This window comes from Pelmatolapia mariae, linkage group LG18 (genome assembly GCF_036321145.2).
Source record: "Pelmatolapia mariae isolate MD_Pm_ZW linkage group LG18, Pm_UMD_F_2, whole genome shotgun sequence".
NCBI lineage: Eukaryota > Metazoa > Chordata > Actinopteri > Cichliformes > Cichlidae > Pelmatolapia > Pelmatolapia mariae.
Window position 1 is genome coordinate 12,219,484 of NC_086243.1, and position 20,451 is coordinate 12,239,934.

The 20,451-nt window shown below is 41.8% G+C and overlaps 1 protein-coding gene and 1 pseudogene across 2 annotated transcripts; one reads left to right on the forward strand and one right to left on the reverse strand.

Moving 5' to 3' along the window:
• The first annotated feature begins 52 nt into the window (after positions 1-52).
• On the forward strand, positions 53-17,605 carry LOC134616621 (homer protein homolog 3). Of its 2 annotated transcripts, none has more exons than XM_063461539.1 (10): positions 53-548; positions 745-793; positions 3,674-3,830; positions 7,153-7,284; positions 7,383-7,487; positions 8,668-8,801; positions 11,406-11,562; positions 15,631-15,738; positions 15,835-15,915; positions 16,025-17,605. In XM_063461539.1, the coding sequence occupies exons 2-10, from the start codon at positions 771-773 to the stop codon at positions 16,208-16,210; spliced, it is 1,083 nt and encodes a 360-aa protein (XP_063317609.1). In that variant the 5' UTR covers positions 53-548; positions 745-770; the 3' UTR covers positions 16,211-17,605. The 2 variants fall into 2 exon arrangements, with proteins under 2 accessions (XP_063317609.1, XP_063317610.1); XM_063461540.1 differs by having other exon boundaries at positions 8,689-8,801.
• Positions 6,135-6,602, reverse strand: LOC135932200 (protein LZIC-like; annotated as a pseudogene).
• Positions 17,606-20,451: the final 2,846 nt, after the last annotated feature.

Sequence of the window (20,451 nt, forward strand, 5' to 3'; positions counted from 1 at the left end):
GCTCCGGTTTGCAGTGCACACATGCAGGCGGGTTGACATAGTTTCCATACCTGACTGTCACACACAGCTGGAGCGGGTGTTTGGAGGCTGCAGAGCCAGCAGGTGGTACTATACTGCCGGCTGTTGAATGCGAACAGCCGGTCGGATGAAGAGCCAACTACTGAAGGGGAGAACAGAGAGGTTTGGCCGTGCAGGATAAGCAGTGAAAGAGGAGGAAACAAAGAGAGGTCCCGTGTTCTGTGGCAGGACGAAGATGGACTCGGAGCAGCCCGCGGTCACTTCAGCCATCGCCGTCCGCAGCAGCTCTGCTCTCCCCGGCTTCTGACTCTGCGAGCTGCTCGGGGCAGGACGGTGCCACTTGGCGGGCTGCAGCAGGCGGAGTGCAGCGCCTTGCGGTGAAATCTCCCCCCCCCCTGGAGAATAAAGCAAGAATAAAGCATCTGGTAGCTGTGACTGAAAGGAAGAGGAGACCAACTGGGACAGCAGCAGTTTCAGGACGCAAAATATTGTTAGATAACAGACTCGACGAGGTTTTACACCGAAATGGGGTAAGCGCTTCTCTATCCATGACACAGATTTAACTAGACTTTAAGTAAGAATTAAGAGCGGGGAAAATGTTAAAGTACAGGGACAAACTTTTATGATTATTCCGTTTTTTTGTTTTGTTTTTTTCTGGTATAATTTTTTATTAAAGTAATTTACGTTAACAGTTGTCTAACCGATCCTCAGTCTTTTCTTTTACAGAAAAGAAGTCTTGGTGATCTTCTAAGATGTTTCCTCACCACAGAGAAAGGTATGGCCATTTACCAGCTTGTCCTTTTCTATTTCTTTATTATTATTTTTTCACCCAGGCATTTAGATTTCTTGTACTTTCATGTGACTTTGGGATGGCAGACACTTTACATAAATCTAACACAAATACTTTGAGATCTTGTTATCAGATCAGGGGACTTAAGCTTTGACTTAAAGCAATCATTTGTAGTGAGTTTAAAACTGTAGTAGTAAGGCTGCAGATGAACATTTATCACTGCTCTGCTGATGTTGGCTGTGGAGCACATCTGGAGCAGCGCTCTGGTTTCATTTCAGACTTAATGAATCTGTTAAATTAAGACATATTGTTATGTAGTCCCATGTGGCCCCAGCTTAGTTTATTTAAAACCATTTTTCAGCTGATTGGGAGGAGAAGCATAGATTCTGGGGCCATCCTAGGGGAGCAGGTGTTACCATGAGAAAACCCTACTTTCACTCACATTAATGTAGATATTTCCTGTTGCTGCCTCACTCCCTTTTTTATTAATCAGACTGTGTAGTGTTTAACATTTCTCTTAGAAGATTTAGATCAAAGGGTGTTAAAAGAAACCAGGTGAAACAGATTTTAGATATTGTAGTTAGTGACAGAGGTCAGAGCTACGCCTCAGGATGAACACACTAATTCCTGTCTAATCACTCCCAGGCTTTGTTATCATGCTTGGAGACCTCCATTAAATAGGCCACCCCCTCTACTGAGGATGAAGGTCAAGTAATTGAATTGTTCTGCTGTTCAGTTAACAGAATATACAGAGGGGGAAATAATTATTCGATCTGGTGAATCACTTCATTCGACAAGAAAAATAAGGTGTACATGTGCCTTCTTGAGAAGGGGAACTTGCAGGTGCTGCAATATTTCAATGTATTGCAGCATCCTGTGTTACCAATAGTGTTCTTGGTGACTGCAGTTCCAAATGCCTTCAGATCATTAACAGTCTCTTCCCGTGAAGCTTTGGGCTGATCCACCACCTTCCTCAACAATCATCCTCAGCCCATTTGTCAAAATCATGCATGCAGCTCCAGACATAAGGTTTTTGTTTCATATTTTGTCTCTATTAAAATGCAACTACCATAAAAACTACACTGTTCATTTCTTTCAACATGTACATACACTAGTTTGACCACCTTTGCGTTTCAAACGTTTTCTGAGAGAGGAAACTAAACATGTTGACACAAACACGTTTGCAGCCTGTGTTTGTCCGTTTGGTTGATTCCTGGTTCGTTCTGTTTGCAAAGCGGTCCGTGTTGTTCGGTCGGATGCCAGATATTATGTGGCAGAGCTCGTCACCTCAGGCAAGGTGAAAGCGTGGCAGTGATGGGATGATATTAGAGTTAATAGCAGGTCCACCTTCACTCTTACCCATTTTATGTTCTGTGTAAAACTAGCACTTTATGATTGTTTGACGTCGATGACCTTATTGACTGACTCATGGGCTTCATGGAAAATTAACAATAACATAAAATTGACAGATTATTTAATAGTCCATTGACTTTCTGATAACTGGTTAGTAGTTTTATTCCCCTTGGGCTTAAATAATGACCTGTTTTTACCAATTTCTGCAGAGGTCACAGCGGGCTGACCTTTATGCTGTTTCCTGTCTTAATCAGGAAGCATAAAAGCCGCAGGCAGCAGAGAGTTAATGTGACTGAAAAGCAGAATTACAGCATGGCTTATTATCAGACTGGAACATGGTTGAAAGGGTTAGGCTTCTGCTGCTGTAGCCCATCTGCTCCAAGGTTAGATGTGTTATGCATTCAGAGATGCTCTTCTGCATAACTTGGTTGTAATGAGTGATTATTTGAATTAATGTTGCCCCCCAAGTAGGGTCAGAATTGAAGCAGACTGCCCATTCTCCTCTGACCTTGGCATCAACAAGCTTAGTGGATATTTTCAGACCATTCTCTGTAAACCCTAGAAATGATTGTGTGGGAAAATCCCAGTAGATCAACAGTTTCCGAAATACTCAGACCAGCCTGTCTGGCACCAACAGCAAAGTCCGTTTTTTAAGCACCTTTCTTCTCCATTCTGATGGTCAGTGTGAACTATAGCAGGTTATCTCAATCATGTCTACATGAAATGCATCCAGAGAAACCATTGTTGGTTTTTGTATTTGCAATGAGGTCAGGTGTGACTGCACCAAAATAATGCTCTTCCATTGGAAATAGCTATAGGTATTTACACAAGTCCATTAAAGAATAAATGTCCTTTTTTGAACTATTTCATAATTTTTACTACATAGCAGCTATTCTGATTTGCATTTCTATACCAGTGAATTACAGCAGCGTCTTCTTGTGATACTCACTTTCACCCCTGCTGAGGAGAAAGGAGGGGTTAGCAGTGCTGCTGTTCGCACCACAGGGCAGTGGCTAAACCACCTCCCGGCACCACTGACTGTGTTGCTTTGATATATTTACCTCGTATCCAGGATACATCGGAGCAAAACCTGCCAGGCGCAGATCAGAGCGTGGAGGGTGACGACTCGGGAGAGGGTTCAGAGAGTTCTAGTCAACATGCTTTGCCAGCTAACCCTGTTTGACTGGTGGATGACGCAGGAAAAATAGTGGGAGATGGCCAAAGGATGATCTGTCCCTGGATGACAGGGGAGACAGAGATGTCCTGTTATGAAAAAAAAGACAGATTTGTGTTTTTCATGCAAGCAAAAAAGGATTTTTAAGCAAAACTGTTTTATTTGGGGGATTTAATGGACCATATTTTAATGGTTTGATGCTCATTTTATTCATTTAGACTTTACATTCAGTTCCTTCAGTGCCAGTGCACATTACTGTAAGTCTGCAGAGGGATTTTTACTTTGACATTCCCTTCTCACAGCATCTAATCATCATCCCTCTGTGATTCCTCCTTCAGGGAGCAGCCAATCTTCAGCGCCCGGGCCCATGTTTTCCAAATCGACCCCACCACCAAGAGGAACTGGATACCGGCCAGCAAGCATGCTGTCACAGTGTCCTTCTTCTACGATGCTACCCGCAACGTGTATCGCATCATTAGTGTGGGCGGGACAAAGGTGAGTGCGTGGGACATTGGTGAAGACAAAATCTTAGATTCAGCAAAGAAGACAGATTAAAGATGGACAGGGGGAGAAACAACAATAAACAAATACAGATCTGCTGTCTAGAAGTAATAAATAAAAGTTGATGGCTTTGGAATCAAAAGGGGCTTTTAAGGCTTTGAAATAATGCCACAGGTCTAAAAAAGCAAGACAAACAGCAGCTTCAGATTGAATTTTTACTCATCAACCACACTCCCACCAGAAGTCCTGTGAGGTGAAGAATTATATAACAAACTAAACCAAATCGAAGCTCAACACATCAGCAGCCAGAGCATCTTTGGTCCGGGCTTGTGGATTTAGATTAGGCGGGTGGGGAGGGGACCCATCTGATCTTATCTTAGCACCTCTAGTGTGACCCACATTTCTGCCTCCCAGAAGGCAGCGCGGGGCAGCAGTTGGCCGTTCAGTAGCCCAATCCTGCCAGGGCTGGTGTCTGGCTCCACAGTAATCTTCTCTGCCACTGCTGCTCCTGCTGCTAGAATCCAGCATGTTATGTCAAGCACGTCGGCACACAAACGCAGAGCGCAGAGTTCATGTAATCATTGGTTGGAGGGGAAAGGGGTGGGGGATGCTTCTTCTTAAGCTGCCTGCAGTTCTAGTATTTTCAGTTCCATTACTCTAACACTGGAGATGACGTAAAATAAAAAAGGTTTATAAATAGGTGTGTTTTCCTTTTCTTTTTTTCTTTTTTGGGGTCATGTGTTAGGAAGGACAGAGCCAGCTTTGGCAACTTCCCAGAGAATGAGGTGATAAACCTGGTAGATATGTTTTGATGGTGCAGCTGCTGCCCTTTTGGCAGAAGTGTGAGCAATTGCCGAAACAGGTCTCAAGGGAGAACATGCGTGAAAATGGCATCCTGGTAACCTCCTATTAATGTTCATGCCAAACCAACCACTGATTTTAACAAAACCTGTTCAGTAATACAAATACAGTGGCTCAATACTCCAGTTTATGGCCTTGCTACTATATAATCTATAGCTGTGGTGAGGCTCTGCTGAGGCCTATTTTCGATTTAAATGCTCCAGCATAAGTCTCTAATGTTAGTGCGCAAAGATTTACTATGAAATGTGAACCAAATGTAATAGCAACATGTCCAGATGATTGTGGAAGCATTAAAACTCTCAATCTCACTGATGGGAATAAACAAAGTGAGTAGAGACCGTGAGTGTCAGTGCCAAATTCCAAGCCCACCCCTTTCATACTGTGGCTGATGAAACACTTAACTTTGGACCACAGAGTTTAATGCCAAGCTGGATGCCACATCCCTGACATAGCTAAAATGTGAACCCTGTTACAACACCTGCACACATCCTTTAAAGCATTCTGTTTACACACCAGTAAACAGTCTTCATATGGGGAGTTACATGTGCATTAAACATTCAGAAGAAGGTGTGATGGGGACGTAAAGAGAGTGTGTATGGTTTGGTTGGGCACACTGGTGTACTCGACCTTCATTTTGATCTCGGTACGCTTCAGTTACTAATATCGATCTCGCTCTGCTGTGACTCCATTGGTGTGACTAAATTTGACTACAAACAAACACGTTAACTCCTGCCGGGCATTACTCCCAAAACATGTCCCGCTTTATACATTCAGACATTACATTCACTTCCTTCAGTGCTCACTGCAAGTCTGCAGAGGGATTTTCCCTTTGACATGCTTTATTTTCTATTTTACTTTAAATGGAAATGTAATTTACAAAGTGAATATCATGCGGTATTTATTAGGATGGGAAAAATAGTGGAATTCAGCAGGAAAATGCATATTGAGGTGTTGTCTAGTTATTAAATAATAGATGGACTGGTACTTATATAGCACTTTTCTACTCTACTTACTGCTCTCACCCATTCGCCTTAGTTCTTTTAAACCTAGCGTTCCCACTGAGGCTGGAGGTAGAGCGGGTCGTTTATCAACTGAAAGGTTGGTGGTTTAATTCCTGGTTACTCCAATATCCTCCAGTTGAAGTATCCTTGGCCAAGATACTGACCCGGAGTTGCATCTGCTGGGGTGTTTTAGTATAATAGATAAGGTGCTTAAGAATAGAGATGTGTTTGAGTGAATGAATGAAGCACTTTTTGTGCTCAGAGTAGAAGAACTGCTATATAAATATCATTACATCTGCCCAGGGATACGTCAGCAATCGGCCAGGGAACCACTTACCTCCCAGTTGGTGGATCTCATGAGCAGCCACCGGCACATCTGTAGAATTGGTTTTCACACCACAGCTAACTAAAGGCATTTTTTATATATATATATATATTAAGACCCTTGTTTTGCAGTCACTTTTTCAAACTGTCTGAGGGTAGCTGTGGCATTTTCAGTGAGAAAAGTCTCATCTTCTGGAGTAAGACTCTCCAAGTTTTCTCAAGGCTGTGAGGATGTAAATTTTCTGCTGCGTGTATACGTCTGGTAACAGTTTCCCCATCGTCACATCCGGGTCCATCTCTGCCTGTCTGATTCTCAGTCGTTCCTGGCTGCTTCAAGTAAAGAGTTGTATCAACTCCCAGGTTTTGGAGGCATCAGCCAAGCCTCCAGCGGCTCATCAGCCACTGAGTTCATCCACAATTATCTCATCTCCTGACATAAGTCATTGAATTCATCCAGGTGCTCCAAGGTTTCCTTCTTTGTCTCTTCATGATCTTCCTCATCCGGTTCTTCTCAGCATTCCTCCAGGTCCATAAGTTGATGCATTAGTTTATCGAGTTGTTCCTCCATATTCTGCCTCAATTTGTGGAGAGGTCATCTACGGTTAAAACTGCATTTTGATAACTTAGTAAAGTAAGAGTAAAATGTTACCATTCACTGGTGAAATTTGTCATAAGTTATGGTAAATGGTAAATGGCCTGTATTTATATAGCGCTTTACTAGTCCCTAAGGACCCCAAAGCGCTTTACATATCCAGTCATCCACCCATTCACACACACATTCACACACTGGTGATGGCAAGCTACGTTGTAGCCACAGCCACCCTGGGGCGCACTGACAGAGGCGAGGCTGCCGGACACTGGTGCCACTGGTCCCTCTGACCACCACCAGTAGGCAACGGGTGAAGTGTCTTGCCCAAGGACACAACGACCGAGACTGTCCAAGCCGGGGCTCGAACCGGCAACCTTCCGATTACAAGGCGAAGAAGGAAGATAGAGGCGCAGGCTGATGGAAAAATATTGATTCTGCTGAATTATTTAGTTTTGTCTGGATTCACGCGTCTGCTCCCAGAGCCATCTGCTCTCTTCACCTGCACCTAAGGGGACGACCTCTGTTATCTCTTTATCTGCAGGCAATTATCAACTGCACCGTTACACCCAGCATGACATTTACTAAGACGTCTCAGAAGTTTGGTCAGTGGGCTGACAGCCGTGCCAACACGGTCTACGGTCTGGGTTTTGCCACAGAGCAGCAACTGCATCAGGTAGGCCAAAGTACAGTACTTTTAAAAATGTGCCATCCATTTCTTGTAGAGGGTTTGTGCTGCATTGTCTAGGTCATGACTTGCCCTCTCCTTTAAAGTTTGCAGAGAAGTTTAAGGAGGTGAAAGATGCAGCTCGTCTGGCGCGAGAAAAGTCACAGGACAAAGAACTGGCCAACACTGCGCTCACCATCGCTGCTCCTCAGGTGAGCGCCGTCCTTTCAGAAAGCATGAGCATGAAAGAAGAGCAAAGGTTTGTGAGTGTCACAGAGAAGCTGTAAATGTGAAACCTCTGTTATTCGTGCAGTGACACATTTTTGGCATTTCAAGACTGAAATTAGATGATTAGATGAATGCACCTGTATTACTTGCTGCAGCTCAGCTATTAGACAGGGCCGCTGTGACTAAATCAAAGGAGGGACGGGGAGAGAGGGGAACGAAATGCAAAAGAAATGTGAGCTGGGTCAGTTGTCTCAGAGGGAAGTAAAAGTGAGGAAAACTAGGACGATGGTAAAATTATCCCATGCTGCTCAGCAGTACACCACACTCACATTTTCTCCCCACAGCTACCCAGAAGCCTCTGACTTGAAACACTTCTAATGATGAAAACGTAGTCAGCTCAGGGCCCTTTTTCATCAATAAAGAATAATCAGCCTTCAGTTACATCTGCCTGATCTTGAGGAACATGCCTATTTCCTTTTTAATTCTACGGCTGAGCAGGTTCCAAGTGACGTCTCTCACTCCCGATCGATTTAATGAACACATTGGAAGAGCCAAAGCTCCAGAAAATTGCCAACTGCTTCAATTCATTGTACTTGCTAAGTGGCACTGCACTGCATAACTGATCAGTCCGCAAAGCACGCTTTCTGACTGTGATGTGTTGAAAAGGTCGTTTCGTGTTGTGTGCTTCGTGGTGATATGTTCTTCTTTTCCGTTTTTTCCACCTCACGGATTTCCTCTGCAGTTCTCACAGGTGAGTCATTATTTAGAGGAAATGTAAAACACAATAAATACGTGTGCAGGAAGCATCTTTATTTTTTCTTCTTGCCTCTGAGTTTTATCCATTTTATACCTTCTCTGATGGGCAGACAGCTCTAAGCTTCTCATTTATCAGACCGAAGCGGACGCTAAAACTATCGTGTTACAGCAGTCAGTCCATCGAGAACAAGACCGCAAAGAGAGAGTCATTTATTATTGTTATCAATAGCTGTATGGCTTTGCTTGATTTTATATGCAGACTTTGACCTGAATGGGATTTTAACATCTAAAAGCAGGCGGTCTCTCTTCACTTTGAATAAATCCATTTAATGCAGAGTCTGTTTTTTTTATTTCTTAATAATTCTGCGTTAGTTATTATGAGAGTCCATTTACTGATGTGTTTCTCAGGACCTCTCGGATGAACTCCAGTCTCCACCGGTGATGTGCGTGAATGGACCGGAGGACAAGCTGTTTCGCAGCCAGAGCGCAGACATCACCCTGTCTTCTGAGAAGGAGCGCATTAAAAAGATGCTCTCTGAGGGGTAACTGCACACACACACACGCACACATAGAAATGAAACCAAGGAAGCCTTGAAGTTTCATTACTGAGAGCTGAAACAGCCTGATTTCAAACACACCTCATGACCTTCTTCAGTGAAAAAGGTTTTCTAGGTAAATCTCACAACTCGACAGCCATGTTGGTAATGCCAAGTCTTTGCAGTTCCACTATACCTGGGTTTGCATCAGTGCAACATGGCTAGTTTTGTGTTTTTGCATTTAGCCATTATGAAGAGGAAGACTGGCTTTTTAGAATATGAACAGACTGTATTTACAGATACATACAAAGATACATGACAAACTTAATTTGTCATCTCTCACATCACCGTGGTGGAATTCAGGCCCACTTTTCCTTATACCGCTGCTTCAGCTCATTAAGGCCTACAGGCATTAATTTATGCACAGCTCTGTTATGGTCTCACATCAGCATTTCAATCAGGTTGAAGGTGGACTTTGACTGGGCCTCTTGTAACACCTTCTTTTTTGTCCATACTGTTGTATATTTGCTGCTGTGTTTAGGATCATTATCCTGTTGTGTGACCCAGTTTGGGCCACACAGTTTTAGCTGTCAGCCTCACATTTGACTCTAGAGTACTTTAATATACGGAGCAGTTAATGGTCCCCTCAATAACTTTGTAGGTGCAAAACAAGCCCAAATCATCACTCCTAACAGTTGATATGAGGTGTTTTTGCTGACATGCTGTGTTTGGTTTTCTCCAAATATGGTGCTGTGTATTATGGCCTAACTTCTCCGCTTTGGTCTCGTCTATCCACAACACATTGTCCCAGTGTGCTGTCATGAACGTCAGCATTTACCATGCTAACCTCTAATGAGTCTGAGATGTAACTCTTGGTGTTTTTGAAACTTCTGTGAGTATTGCACATTGTGATCTTGGGTTTCATTTTCTTGAACATCCAATCCTGGGAAGATTGTAGAATTGCGTTAACACACACCTGAATGGTTCAAGGACATCCAGCATCTACTTGAGCGTGTGGACTTATAGGGGTCAGAGATTGAGCCACTGACATTCTGATTGGTCGATGACCCGCTCTACGTAGCCACCCCAACGGAAAAATACAGTATAACAATCTAGTAGTTGCTGTAACCACGCACTGTGTTTTACAAACGGTCTTTGTAACATCATGAGGGTTTTTCAAATTTCAAGTGGACTGTGCTTCTGGCTGCACTTAACCAGACAATCCATTACCTTTTGGTTCCTGAGTGTTATCATGGTTTTCATTTTTTCTGTGTTAATTAACGCCGCTGACGTCATTCAGTTTGTGAAGCTCCTAAGGAAATGAACAGGCCATTGTCGAAGTGTTGACTCATACGTAACACTGAATGAGGCTTGGAAGCATCCCTCCATTCAGTGCTTTGAGCCACCCACAATGCTTTTATACCCTATAGTCCAATTACCACGAAGAAAGCAGCTCCTGAACGGTTACCATGGCAAAGTGTGGCCAGTTTACAACATCAAGCTTTGGAGATGTAGGACAGAGCAAAGGAAAAGGATCAAAGATGAAGAGAGCATATCAAATTCAATCATCTTATATGTCTTCTGTGCAGGTGGCATAAAAGTGGACTCATGGAGTGGGAACTGGCTTGTCTTACTCGCTTACAAGTCGTGCATTCATCAAATGTGCAGGAAATTCAGTTTAAAGCGACAGAGATAAAGAAGTTTCAAGGTCACATCATTTTAAACTGGAACGAACGTCAGTGGGGACTGAAGAACTGTGATGGAAAGATGTGAAAAAATACACAAATCTTTATCTGTCATCATCATCTGTCATCTTCCGTTTGTCTTTTTCCTGATGGAAACAAATGTCAGCCTCAGTTGTTTTTTGAAGAACCTTTTCAGCGTCACTTTCAGTCTCTTGATGCAGTCGGTCAGTTTGATCTCTGCTCTCCGGGTCGGGTTGGGGCTTTAATAAGTGTTTCTTTGCTTTGTCACCAGACCTGTGAAATAAGTTTCCGTCTGCCCTTTAGGTGTGCGGCTGCAGGCTACAGCCTCCTTAACACTTGTGTAGTGGCTCTGTGATTGTGTTAACCAGGCCATCAGTGTTTCATCATGTTCCAGACTCTTGGCAGCAGTACAGCTTGCTTGTTACTCCACAACCAGCTATTGTGTTTAGCCTCATGTTGCAGTGCTTGACAAAAGACTCGATTTAATATTGAAGTCATCAACATGTGTCAGTTTTGTTTATTACTAACACTGCATAAGCTTTTTTACCCGTAAAGGTTCCAGATTTGTAAGTAACTGAATCATAATCAGCTAAATTTAGCACCGCATTGTTTGTCATACAATAGATTAGTTTTCTCAGTTTTACATAGTGGGATACAGAGTCGGATATGACTCCACTTAATGAAATCTAAAATCTAAAAAGCATTGTTGCTTTTGTTTTAATAAGTAACAGTTTTTCTTCTTTGTGAGGAGTTTTTTAAACTCTGATTGAAAGTTAAGGTCCAGCTCACTGAAACAGCAACTGATAAAAAAGGTCTGGAGTCTATCCCAGCTGCCATAGGGCGAGAGGCAGGGTGCGTAGTGTTGGATGTGATGTAAATGTGTATTGGTATTTGTGTTTTTCAGGTCTATTTGTGAGATGAACCTGGAAGCTGAGCTCTTCACTTTACAGGACAGCAACTCTAAGCTGGTGGCAGCTTTGCATGAAGCGAATGCTAACGTGGAGCAGTGGAAGAAACAGCTGACAGCATATCAGGAGGAGACCGAAAGACTCAGAGACCAGGTGAGCCTCAGGGAGTTTGAGGATGCTCTGATGAAGTGTGTTCACCCTGAAGTCTCACCTATTAAATTATAGATACATATGTAGATACATATGTAGATACATACATATATAGATACATGAAATACAGGATGTTTTTTTTCTTGTTAAAAGCAGTTCAATCCTCTGTCCCAGTGTTTGCTAATAGTAATTATTGGATTGTTGGTTTTGTCTCTTTATCTTTATGACTGCTACAAATCAAACTCCTTGGATCTGAACTGGAAAAAACCCCCACTAAGAGTATACATCACCACTACTTCATCAGTCAACAATAACAATGAGATCAATTACTAAGCTTTATGCCAATAATATCCAAAATTGTCTGGCACGTGCTGGCCACAGATACATTTAAAAAAGCTGGGAAAAAGTGGTGTTTTGCTGAGCTCATGCAGCAGGAGATCTGGATTAACTCTGGGACTCCTGCTGCGTGTCACACCCCCATCTCTCCCCATGTACCTGTCTAAAACTTTCAGAATCTAATGAAGGCATAATGACCTAAAATAAACTTAAAATAAGCTCAACAGAGTACATGTTTTAATTTTGAGTACACCTACATGCTGCAGACTCAATTCTTCTTCCTCATTCCCAGGACTTTTTAACCTCCCACATTTTTATTGTGTTAAGTAGCTTTTGTTTTCATAGCTTCTTTGTATCACTGCGCTCCAACTTTTATGTGAGACTATAACATCCCACATGTGAGTTTTGCTTTGGATGCTTAAGCAGAAAGTCCCCTTGTAAACGAAATCATTTTAAAGCAGATGGTTTGAAACTGCATTTTAAAAAGAGTCATTTTTGGGTGATGGAAGCTTTACTGTAAAGTGAGTATAGCAATGCAAACATCACTTTTCCTTTAAATCCTGTTAATGCTTTCTAAAGAGTGCTGGAGTCAGATGCTGAAATTGGCTGAATGATCTTATTGTTTTATTTCATAATAATTTGTTTTCAATAGCAAATACAGCAGATTAAAATATCTCTGTACTCTGGGTTTTCACTTTTCTCCAGTGGTCCAAAGACAAACTCAGAATTTCCCACTGCCTCACATCATCTCTTGTCTAATGCACTCTGGCTGAGAAGGCTCCATCCACCAACTATCAGCACAATAAGGAGTTTAAAGAACGGAGGGATTAGTTATTCATGATAATGCACCATCTGTGACCACCTAAAAGTTGAGACATACGGTTAACAAAAAGTTAAAATTCTGAGTCTAAAAGCTGAGAAGTACCTGTTTTCTCCACTGGCCTCTTATACAGCTCTGCAGTAACCTGTGGAGTAGAAACTAATGGTTAAGGTCACACCTAATGATCATTTCTGGAGGTGTAAAGCTGTGGAACAGGAACACAAGTAAGATTGCACAAGCAACAGAGAGATATTGCTGCAAGAGTCGTCCGGGGTTGTGTGCCTCTACGCCGCTGAGCGAAGTCCTGCTGCTTTTGATTGGGTCGTCCTTTGCAGACACTTCATTTCCTTGTTTTGAAACTGGTTGTTCAAGAAAAGGAAGCTTTGCTGGTAACACACTCCATCAATCTCTGACTTGTGCTGCAGGCTTTTTCCCTCAGAAGCTTTAATCAAGGCGTTATCTGCGCTGGTTGAAGCGGTTCACTAAGTACACGCCAAATTTCACGTTTCGCCACGAGGGAGTTCGGTCTAAACACCGAGAGCCTCACGAGGGTTTTACACTTGAATTACTTTTCAGGCTCCGGTGGATGCAGATGCCTCTGCCCTCCCTGTACCCGCTCATCAATAAAAGGTATTTTCATGTTTGCTGGGAGCTGATTCCTCTGGGGACGACCTCGCCTCAGGCTGACATTTACAAACCCCTCTGATTTGATGCTTTAACACCTCGATCCCTTTCCATTATAGCCCAGCCTTACAGTATCGATCACTACTGTTTAATTCGTAAGCGCTCCCCAGCAAGAAACAGCTTTCACTATTTTGGTCCACATCGACTGATTAAATCATACAAGTGAGAACCCCGTCTCCTTTGGACCGAGCTAGTTCCTACTGTTTGAGGAAGGGGACCAGGTGGCTGAAAATGGTTCATGTCTCCGGGGTGGTGTGTGTGAGAGAGAGAGGGAGAGGGGGGTTTGTAGGACAGCAATATCCTACTTTCAATGCCCCAGTTAGGAAAAAATGAAAAATCACCAGAGGGAGTTGGCATCCACTTGTTTCTCTCTTTTTTTTTTTCCTCTTTTCTTCTTTTGAGTCTAAATCATACGCGGTTTAAAATAATCCAACGGGGCATTCGGGTGTTTTTGGAGGTGTCCTTCTGTTTTTCTTTCTAATTCATGGAGCTCAGATGAAATGCAATGCAGTGAGGATTTCATTCGTTAAAGTGTTGCTCTTCTACGACTTCGTTATAGTAGAAGTAGCCGCTTATTGTTGCAGGTGAACGCTGCGAGCCATCTGCAGGTGTGAATGAAAGCAAACAGAGTTGACTGCTCTCTATGATAAGTTTAATTCTGTCCGCTGATGAGCTCTTTGGCTTTGATAAGAGTTATAGGCGTTGAAAGTCTTGATCGAATCTTAATCTATGAGTTTTCCTGTTATTCACCTTTACGTTTTATGTCGTTGTTAAAATCTTTAGGCTTTTATGTCTGAATTACTATAGTGTGGTGCAGGGACTGGGGCCTTTCGGTGTAGAGGGTTCTCCCTGGCTTCCTCCCACAGTGCAAACACACGCATGTTACTGTAGGTTAACTGGTGATTTTGACTGGCCATAGGCATGAAAGTAAGCATGAATGGCTGTCTCTGTGTGTTATCTCTGTGATGGGCTGGTGACCTGTCCAGAGTGCATCCTATCTCTTGCCCTGGCACAGCTGGGATTGGCTTCCACAGCCCTGCTTATCCCTAAATTGGATAAGCCGATAAGAAAATAGATGGATGGTCCAAACTGAGTGCATCATCAAAATGTTCTGACGAATGCTAGAATAAGTCCTTTTAATGTTTTTAGCTGTGCTTCAGTTATTTTGGTTGTGTGTTTTACCTTAATCCAGACTGTAAAAATCAGTGGGATGGGTAACCATGTTTACATTTATTCCTGGTGAATTCTAATGTCTATGCAGATACTATATTAGAGCCACACTTTGGTTAATATTTATAGCTTGACATAGCAATAGTCATGAATGATTTGGATAAAATTTGGCAAAGCTATTCCCTTAGGAATCAAGTCAGAAATCAGTGTATTTAGCTGAATATTAAGTACCTCACAGACTGATCAGCACATGATAAACATGGTAAACATTACACTTATATAATATCAAGTGCTAACTCTGCACGTTAGCATGCTATTCTAAAGTTTGATCTCAGAGATAGCAGTGTGTCCACAGATTCTTGCTTAGCTGTATTAAATAATGTTATATCAGCTATGATCAAGCCATAACCTCCACCTTAGACTGTGTGTGTGTGTATTTCAGCTCTTAGACTGAATGGCATGGTGCAAAAATGTGTAACTTTACTGCTCAGGGCTTCCTTTTCAGTGCATAGAAAGCAGTGCTGCTGTTTGTGTTTGCCCACCAAAGCTATTTCTGGATTGTACACATGGTGAAGTGCCAGCCAGCGTGCGAATTCGTCTTTGTGGCATTTTGTCCTCTTCCACAGCACTCTTATGAAACCAAGGCAGATGGAGGAAGAGGCGGATTGTGTTGGAGAAAAAGCTGCACAGGATAGTGTTAAACTAGGCTGGATGGGCCGGCTGGAGCCTTTCTGTGTGGAGTTTGCGTGCTCTCTCTGTGCCTGCAAAGATGTTGAAAAACATCCACGTGAGGTTAATTTTAAGCTGGTCAGAGGTGTGTTTGTGAGCATGAATGGCTGACCAAGGTGTTCCCTACATCTCAACCAATCTGAGAAACCCAACCAAACATGAGGCCACTCTGATCTGCATTTCACATTGTCTTTGTTCTCATTATAGTTCAGTTGTTTTAAGTAGACCAGGAAAAAATAATTTGAATGAAACCAGTAATAGTCTGGGCCAAATAAAAGCTTTTTAAAACGTTGTCCTGCATACACAACATTTCAATTGGTGTGTTTTGTAAGGTGGCTGACCTTGAAGCCCACGGTGGCCAAGGCCCCAGTGATCTGTTGAAGGATGAGCTGACCCAGTCCCTGGAGGAGCTGGAGGCCTTGCTGAAGGCCAAAGATGAGGTTGGATATTTGCTAAATAACAAGGAATGACATGACACATCAACAAAAACATACAAAAACGGACTTTTTGATGAGTATCTTTCATTCATTCTGTAGGAAATTCACATTTTGCAAAGCAAAAAAGCAGACTACCACGAAATGGAGCATCAGCGTGACGAGGCCATCCACAGATTACGGGTAGGAGTGACGTTTTTACAGTAACTCGGCATGTTTTCATTGCTTATCGGGTTCTGGTAAACCTTCTAATACTTCCCTGTGCCTTTTCTGTGTTTACCCTTCACTTCAGGAGATGGAGATGCGAAACTCAGAGCTGGAACGTCGCATCCAGAACACGGAGCAGAACCTGAGTAACTCTCTGGAGGACCGGGATCGCTTGGATACTGAGATCCAGAGGGCCATAGAAATTCTGGACATCAAGATCTTTGACCTTAACGACCTCCGCCAGAGCCTTGTTAAACTTATTGACAAATAGGAAGGGTGGGTGAAACATGGCAGAGTGCAACCTGTGAGAGAAATGGAAGAGAGGACAGGGGTCCCGGCAGGAAGCAGTAAACAAAATAAGAAGGAGCTGGTCCCGGTCCTCTTCAAGCACAAAACCCACCTCGGCTGCAGGAAGGTCTGTGTCACAGCAGTGACGGCAACATCGCGCAGGCGCTGACTCTGAGCAGCAGCATATATACGGTAGAGCTTGTCCCAACTTAACGTAACGCTTCATGTTGCTTTCGAGGGTAACACTCAGTGCAATAAACCAACTTATAAGGTAAGTGCTTAACAATGCTAGTCATTTAGGATTTAGAACTGGTGCTTCTGGTCTTTCATAAGGATCACCTTTGTACCCAAAATCACAATGCAGTGTCAATATGAACAATAAGAGGCCTTGTTTTTCATCTTTACAACAAAATGAGTCCATGCTTAGAAACAGAGGAACTGAAAAGTGAATGCACAAGACAAAAAAAAGAAGTTTAGCTTATTTAAGAGGCTGCATACGCCATAATTATTACTGGGTTAACAGTTCACACAGGTCTTGTAGTTACCCATACGTAATCTAGCAGCTATATTGTGTAATGTGAAGGACCAGTGTTAGTTTTTCAACAGGAATATTCAAGGATAGTGAAGGCGTGTGCTCATAGTTGTCGATAATGTGGTTAATCTAGGACATGCAACTTGAATAGCAACAGCATCTAAACATTGACACCAAAGATCAAATGTTAAGAGCAGAGGGGGAAAAAGAGTTTTCCGTGGCTCGTCTTTTATCACGTCTTCATTTCTTGTATTAGGAAACTTTTGATTCCTCAGTAAGCTACTTAAGTACATGATAGTAAATAGGAAATATTAAGCAATTAAAGTTAGGATAACAATGGTTTTCCAAATGATATAAATCAATAAGCTACACTTAAGAAGTAACATAGGAAATTAAAATGCATCACTTAGTCTTACAGGTAAATATAAGTGACTTTTGAGCTTGTCCAGTCTGAATGATATGCTGTGCATCATCTACTAACAAAGCACTAACTTAGTAACTTATTTACAATAGCTCCACATCTTAATGAACACGTTTCTCTCATTGGTGTGATGCATCTGAAGAAATGTAAGATGTTTTCTGCCTTCTGTTACTTTTGAGCACGTTACCTTTAGCTGTGGACAGTATGCCATAGGCCTTGAGATTGTGGCCGTGCTGTATGAATAATTAAATACGTAAAAAAAGAAAAAGAAAAAATGAATGTCTACTTCAGAGTCTTTTCATCACACAGACTGTATCGTATGACATTTTTTAAGCCTTACTGTACGGAGGATGAATGTGAACAGTGATGTTGGCTCTCTGGGCCGCGTCATGGTGGTTTGAAAATAAAAGCAAACATTATAATCACTTTATGCAGCATTTTGTCTTTTTCTTTCTTGGGTTTGTTTATTTTTCTTTGGTGAATATTGGATAGAAAATGCTTGGACACTGAAAAAAATGCTTGTATGAAAGGGTGAATGAGATGTTTTGGAAGTGCTCTGAGTACTTAAGTATAAGAACCAGTCCATTTACCATCATTTGCAGGTGCGACTAACTGACTCAAATCCCAAACTCAAAATGTAATACTATTACCTACATTCAATAATGCTTTGTTGTTTAAAAAAAAAAAAATACATTCAATCCAGTAATATTATTTCAAAATAAAAATTAAAAATACAGGGGTTTGTGTTGTTGGTCTCTATAGACTAGAGATAAATCTGATGTGCTTTTGAAAAATATACTGGCCAACTTTATAATGTATTTTTTTCTTTTAATCATTCAGCTCATATTCACATCCTGATTAAGCTGAACTTGGGGAAAAATCTAAATATGGCACTAAATGTGTTACGATCACGTTTTCTTCAATTTTGATGTTTAATACATTTCAAAATAAGAGCCATATAAAGGTTTTCTTCAGTATTAAAAGAGTTTTATTCAATCTGATGGAGCATTTTTAACGGCTGGATTCTGTAATCAGTGGCCCACACTGATTACAGAATCCAGCCGTTTACTTCAGCTTCTTCCTCGGTCTGATGTTGCCGGTGTGTCCACACTTGATGGCATGTGGATGCAGACGAGCGTAGCACCTAAGACGGATGACAGAAATGTTTAGATTCTGGAATCTGTAGATCGCTGCTTTACTGAGGGCTGTGATATGTATCTGCTAGCACTCAACTTGGAGCCATCAAAGCTCTTTAAGCTCTCCCAGTCAACCTAAAATGTGCCACTGAATTTGATTCAATCCCAGATTTTTTTCTGGCAACTGTTGTTTGAAAGAATAAAATTATTTAATCACCCACTCAGTAATTATTTAGCCTTGCTAATAAAGCATTTTTTCCTAAAATCAAACCTCATGTGCATAAGGAGCAACTAAAGTTTTTACTCCTTCAGACCTTTCCCATGCACCCTGCAAAAAGATGAAATCGAGTGGAATCAGTTTTCAGCAATCCGCTCAAAACATTTTGATATTTTTATATCTTTTGAATTATCCCCTCACCTCTCTGAGAATGAGTTCAGTCTCACTAATATTTGTGTGTGCTGGTTTTGTATACATACATGCAGCAGATCATCTTGTCACAGTTGTACTTCTGAGCCAGCTGCTTCAGTGATGGCTCAATGATGCCCCCTCTCAGACGCAGGACAAGGTGAGGGTTGGACTCTGAGAGAAAGACATGGGTATATAACCATCAATGCAACTTTAAAACATTAAACAAACAGCAGTTTTCTTCCATCGTGGTGAAATCCACCTTTTTGGATGTTATAGTGTGACAGGGTGAGTCCATCTTCAAGCTGTTTCCCAGCAAAGAGCGTAAGAAAGTAACTTAATGGTTACAGCTACTGTGGACATGTACTACTACATACACAGAGCTTTGTTAGTTACACCAGTCCAGTTATAAAGCAAAATGATTGTAGTAATACTGTGCACTGAGTTCAATTCCAGACAAAAATGATCGTTTCAGAAGTTAAGGAGAAGAAAGTTTATATGCTTTATGCTCACCAGCCGCTCAGAAAGATGGGAACTCAGTGAGCAGAGCGCTGTGAACAAGTTTTATCCAGTGCTTTGTTTTTAATCTGGCCTGCTGACACCGCTGCACAGAGGGAGCAACTAACGTGGGATGAAACTCACTAACATGTCGCAGATTAACTGCAATGATGAATGACATGAAATCAATTAACATAAATACTTCAGAATTAGAAAGTACAATAAGAATGAAATAATAATTATTGAAAAAACAAATATAGAAGAAAAGAGAGGACAATTAAGTTTCATGATTTAATCCAGTTAAATATTGTTTTTCAGAAATCTCTTCAACTTATTCCACATATTTAATCTTAGACGAATGGATTTAGACTAAATAGAAAAGAAGAAGTCCCGCTCTTAGTAGCATTGATAATACAAGAATTAAGTCAAACATTATTGAATAATAAAATATGAGTCATCGACTGACTCTTAAGCCGCATGAGAAACAATAAAAGAGAGAAGTTGAACTTTTTCTTGTGAACAAACTGAATGGATGTATTCACCTGAATCACTTCTTGAGTGAATCTTTCCATCCACCCATCAGGAGCTACGGACGTTTTATTCCAAAACAAAGGGATCATGGAAAGACTTCCATCACAGACCATAATGCTTTTCGTCTCTTCTTCTGCTGGAACATTTGTAACTATGAGTGCATTTAAAAAAAAAACTCCTTCACGAGAGAGAGAGGTTTCACATAAAAGTGATATTATGGTCGTTAAACATTTTTGCAATTCAGGTCTGTGGACCTCCTTAGTGTGGTTGTAGAAGCTGCCAGCAGATGGCGATGCACAACAGCGGTGATAGTGACACTGTTTAATCTACAGTACTGTGTCTGTGAAAGTTCTCAGTCATCCAGGTCATCGTAGTCTAAGGTGCTCGGAAAAACTCAGGAGAGTCTTCTCCAAGCACGACATCCCAATGTACTTCAGACCCAGCAACACACTCAGACAAAATCTGGTTCATCCCAAAGACAAAATTCCTAAACACAAACTAAAAAATGTAGTGTATGCTGTACAGTGCAGCGAGGAATGCCCAGACCTCTACATTGGAGAGACCAAACAGCCACTTCACAAATGCATGGCACAACATAGAAGAGCCACTTCCGCTGGACAAGACTCGGCGGTGCATCTGCATCTAAAGGACAAAGGCCACTCTTTCAGGGATGCCAATGTTCACATTTTGGACAGTTTGA

Excerpts from the sequence above, each read along its gene's own strand:
- LOC134616621 (XM_063461539.1), top strand. The coding sequence starts at position 771 with ATGTTTCCTCACCACAGAGAAAG. Across the intron at positions 7,488-8,667 it reads TCACCATCGCTGCTCCTCAG|GACCTCTCGGATGAACTCCA; the intron begins GTGAGCGCCGTC and ends TGTGTTTCTCAG. Across the intron at positions 15,739-15,834 it reads TGCTGAAGGCCAAAGATGAG|GAAATTCACATTTTGCAAAG; the intron begins GTTGGATATTTG and ends TTCATTCTGTAG.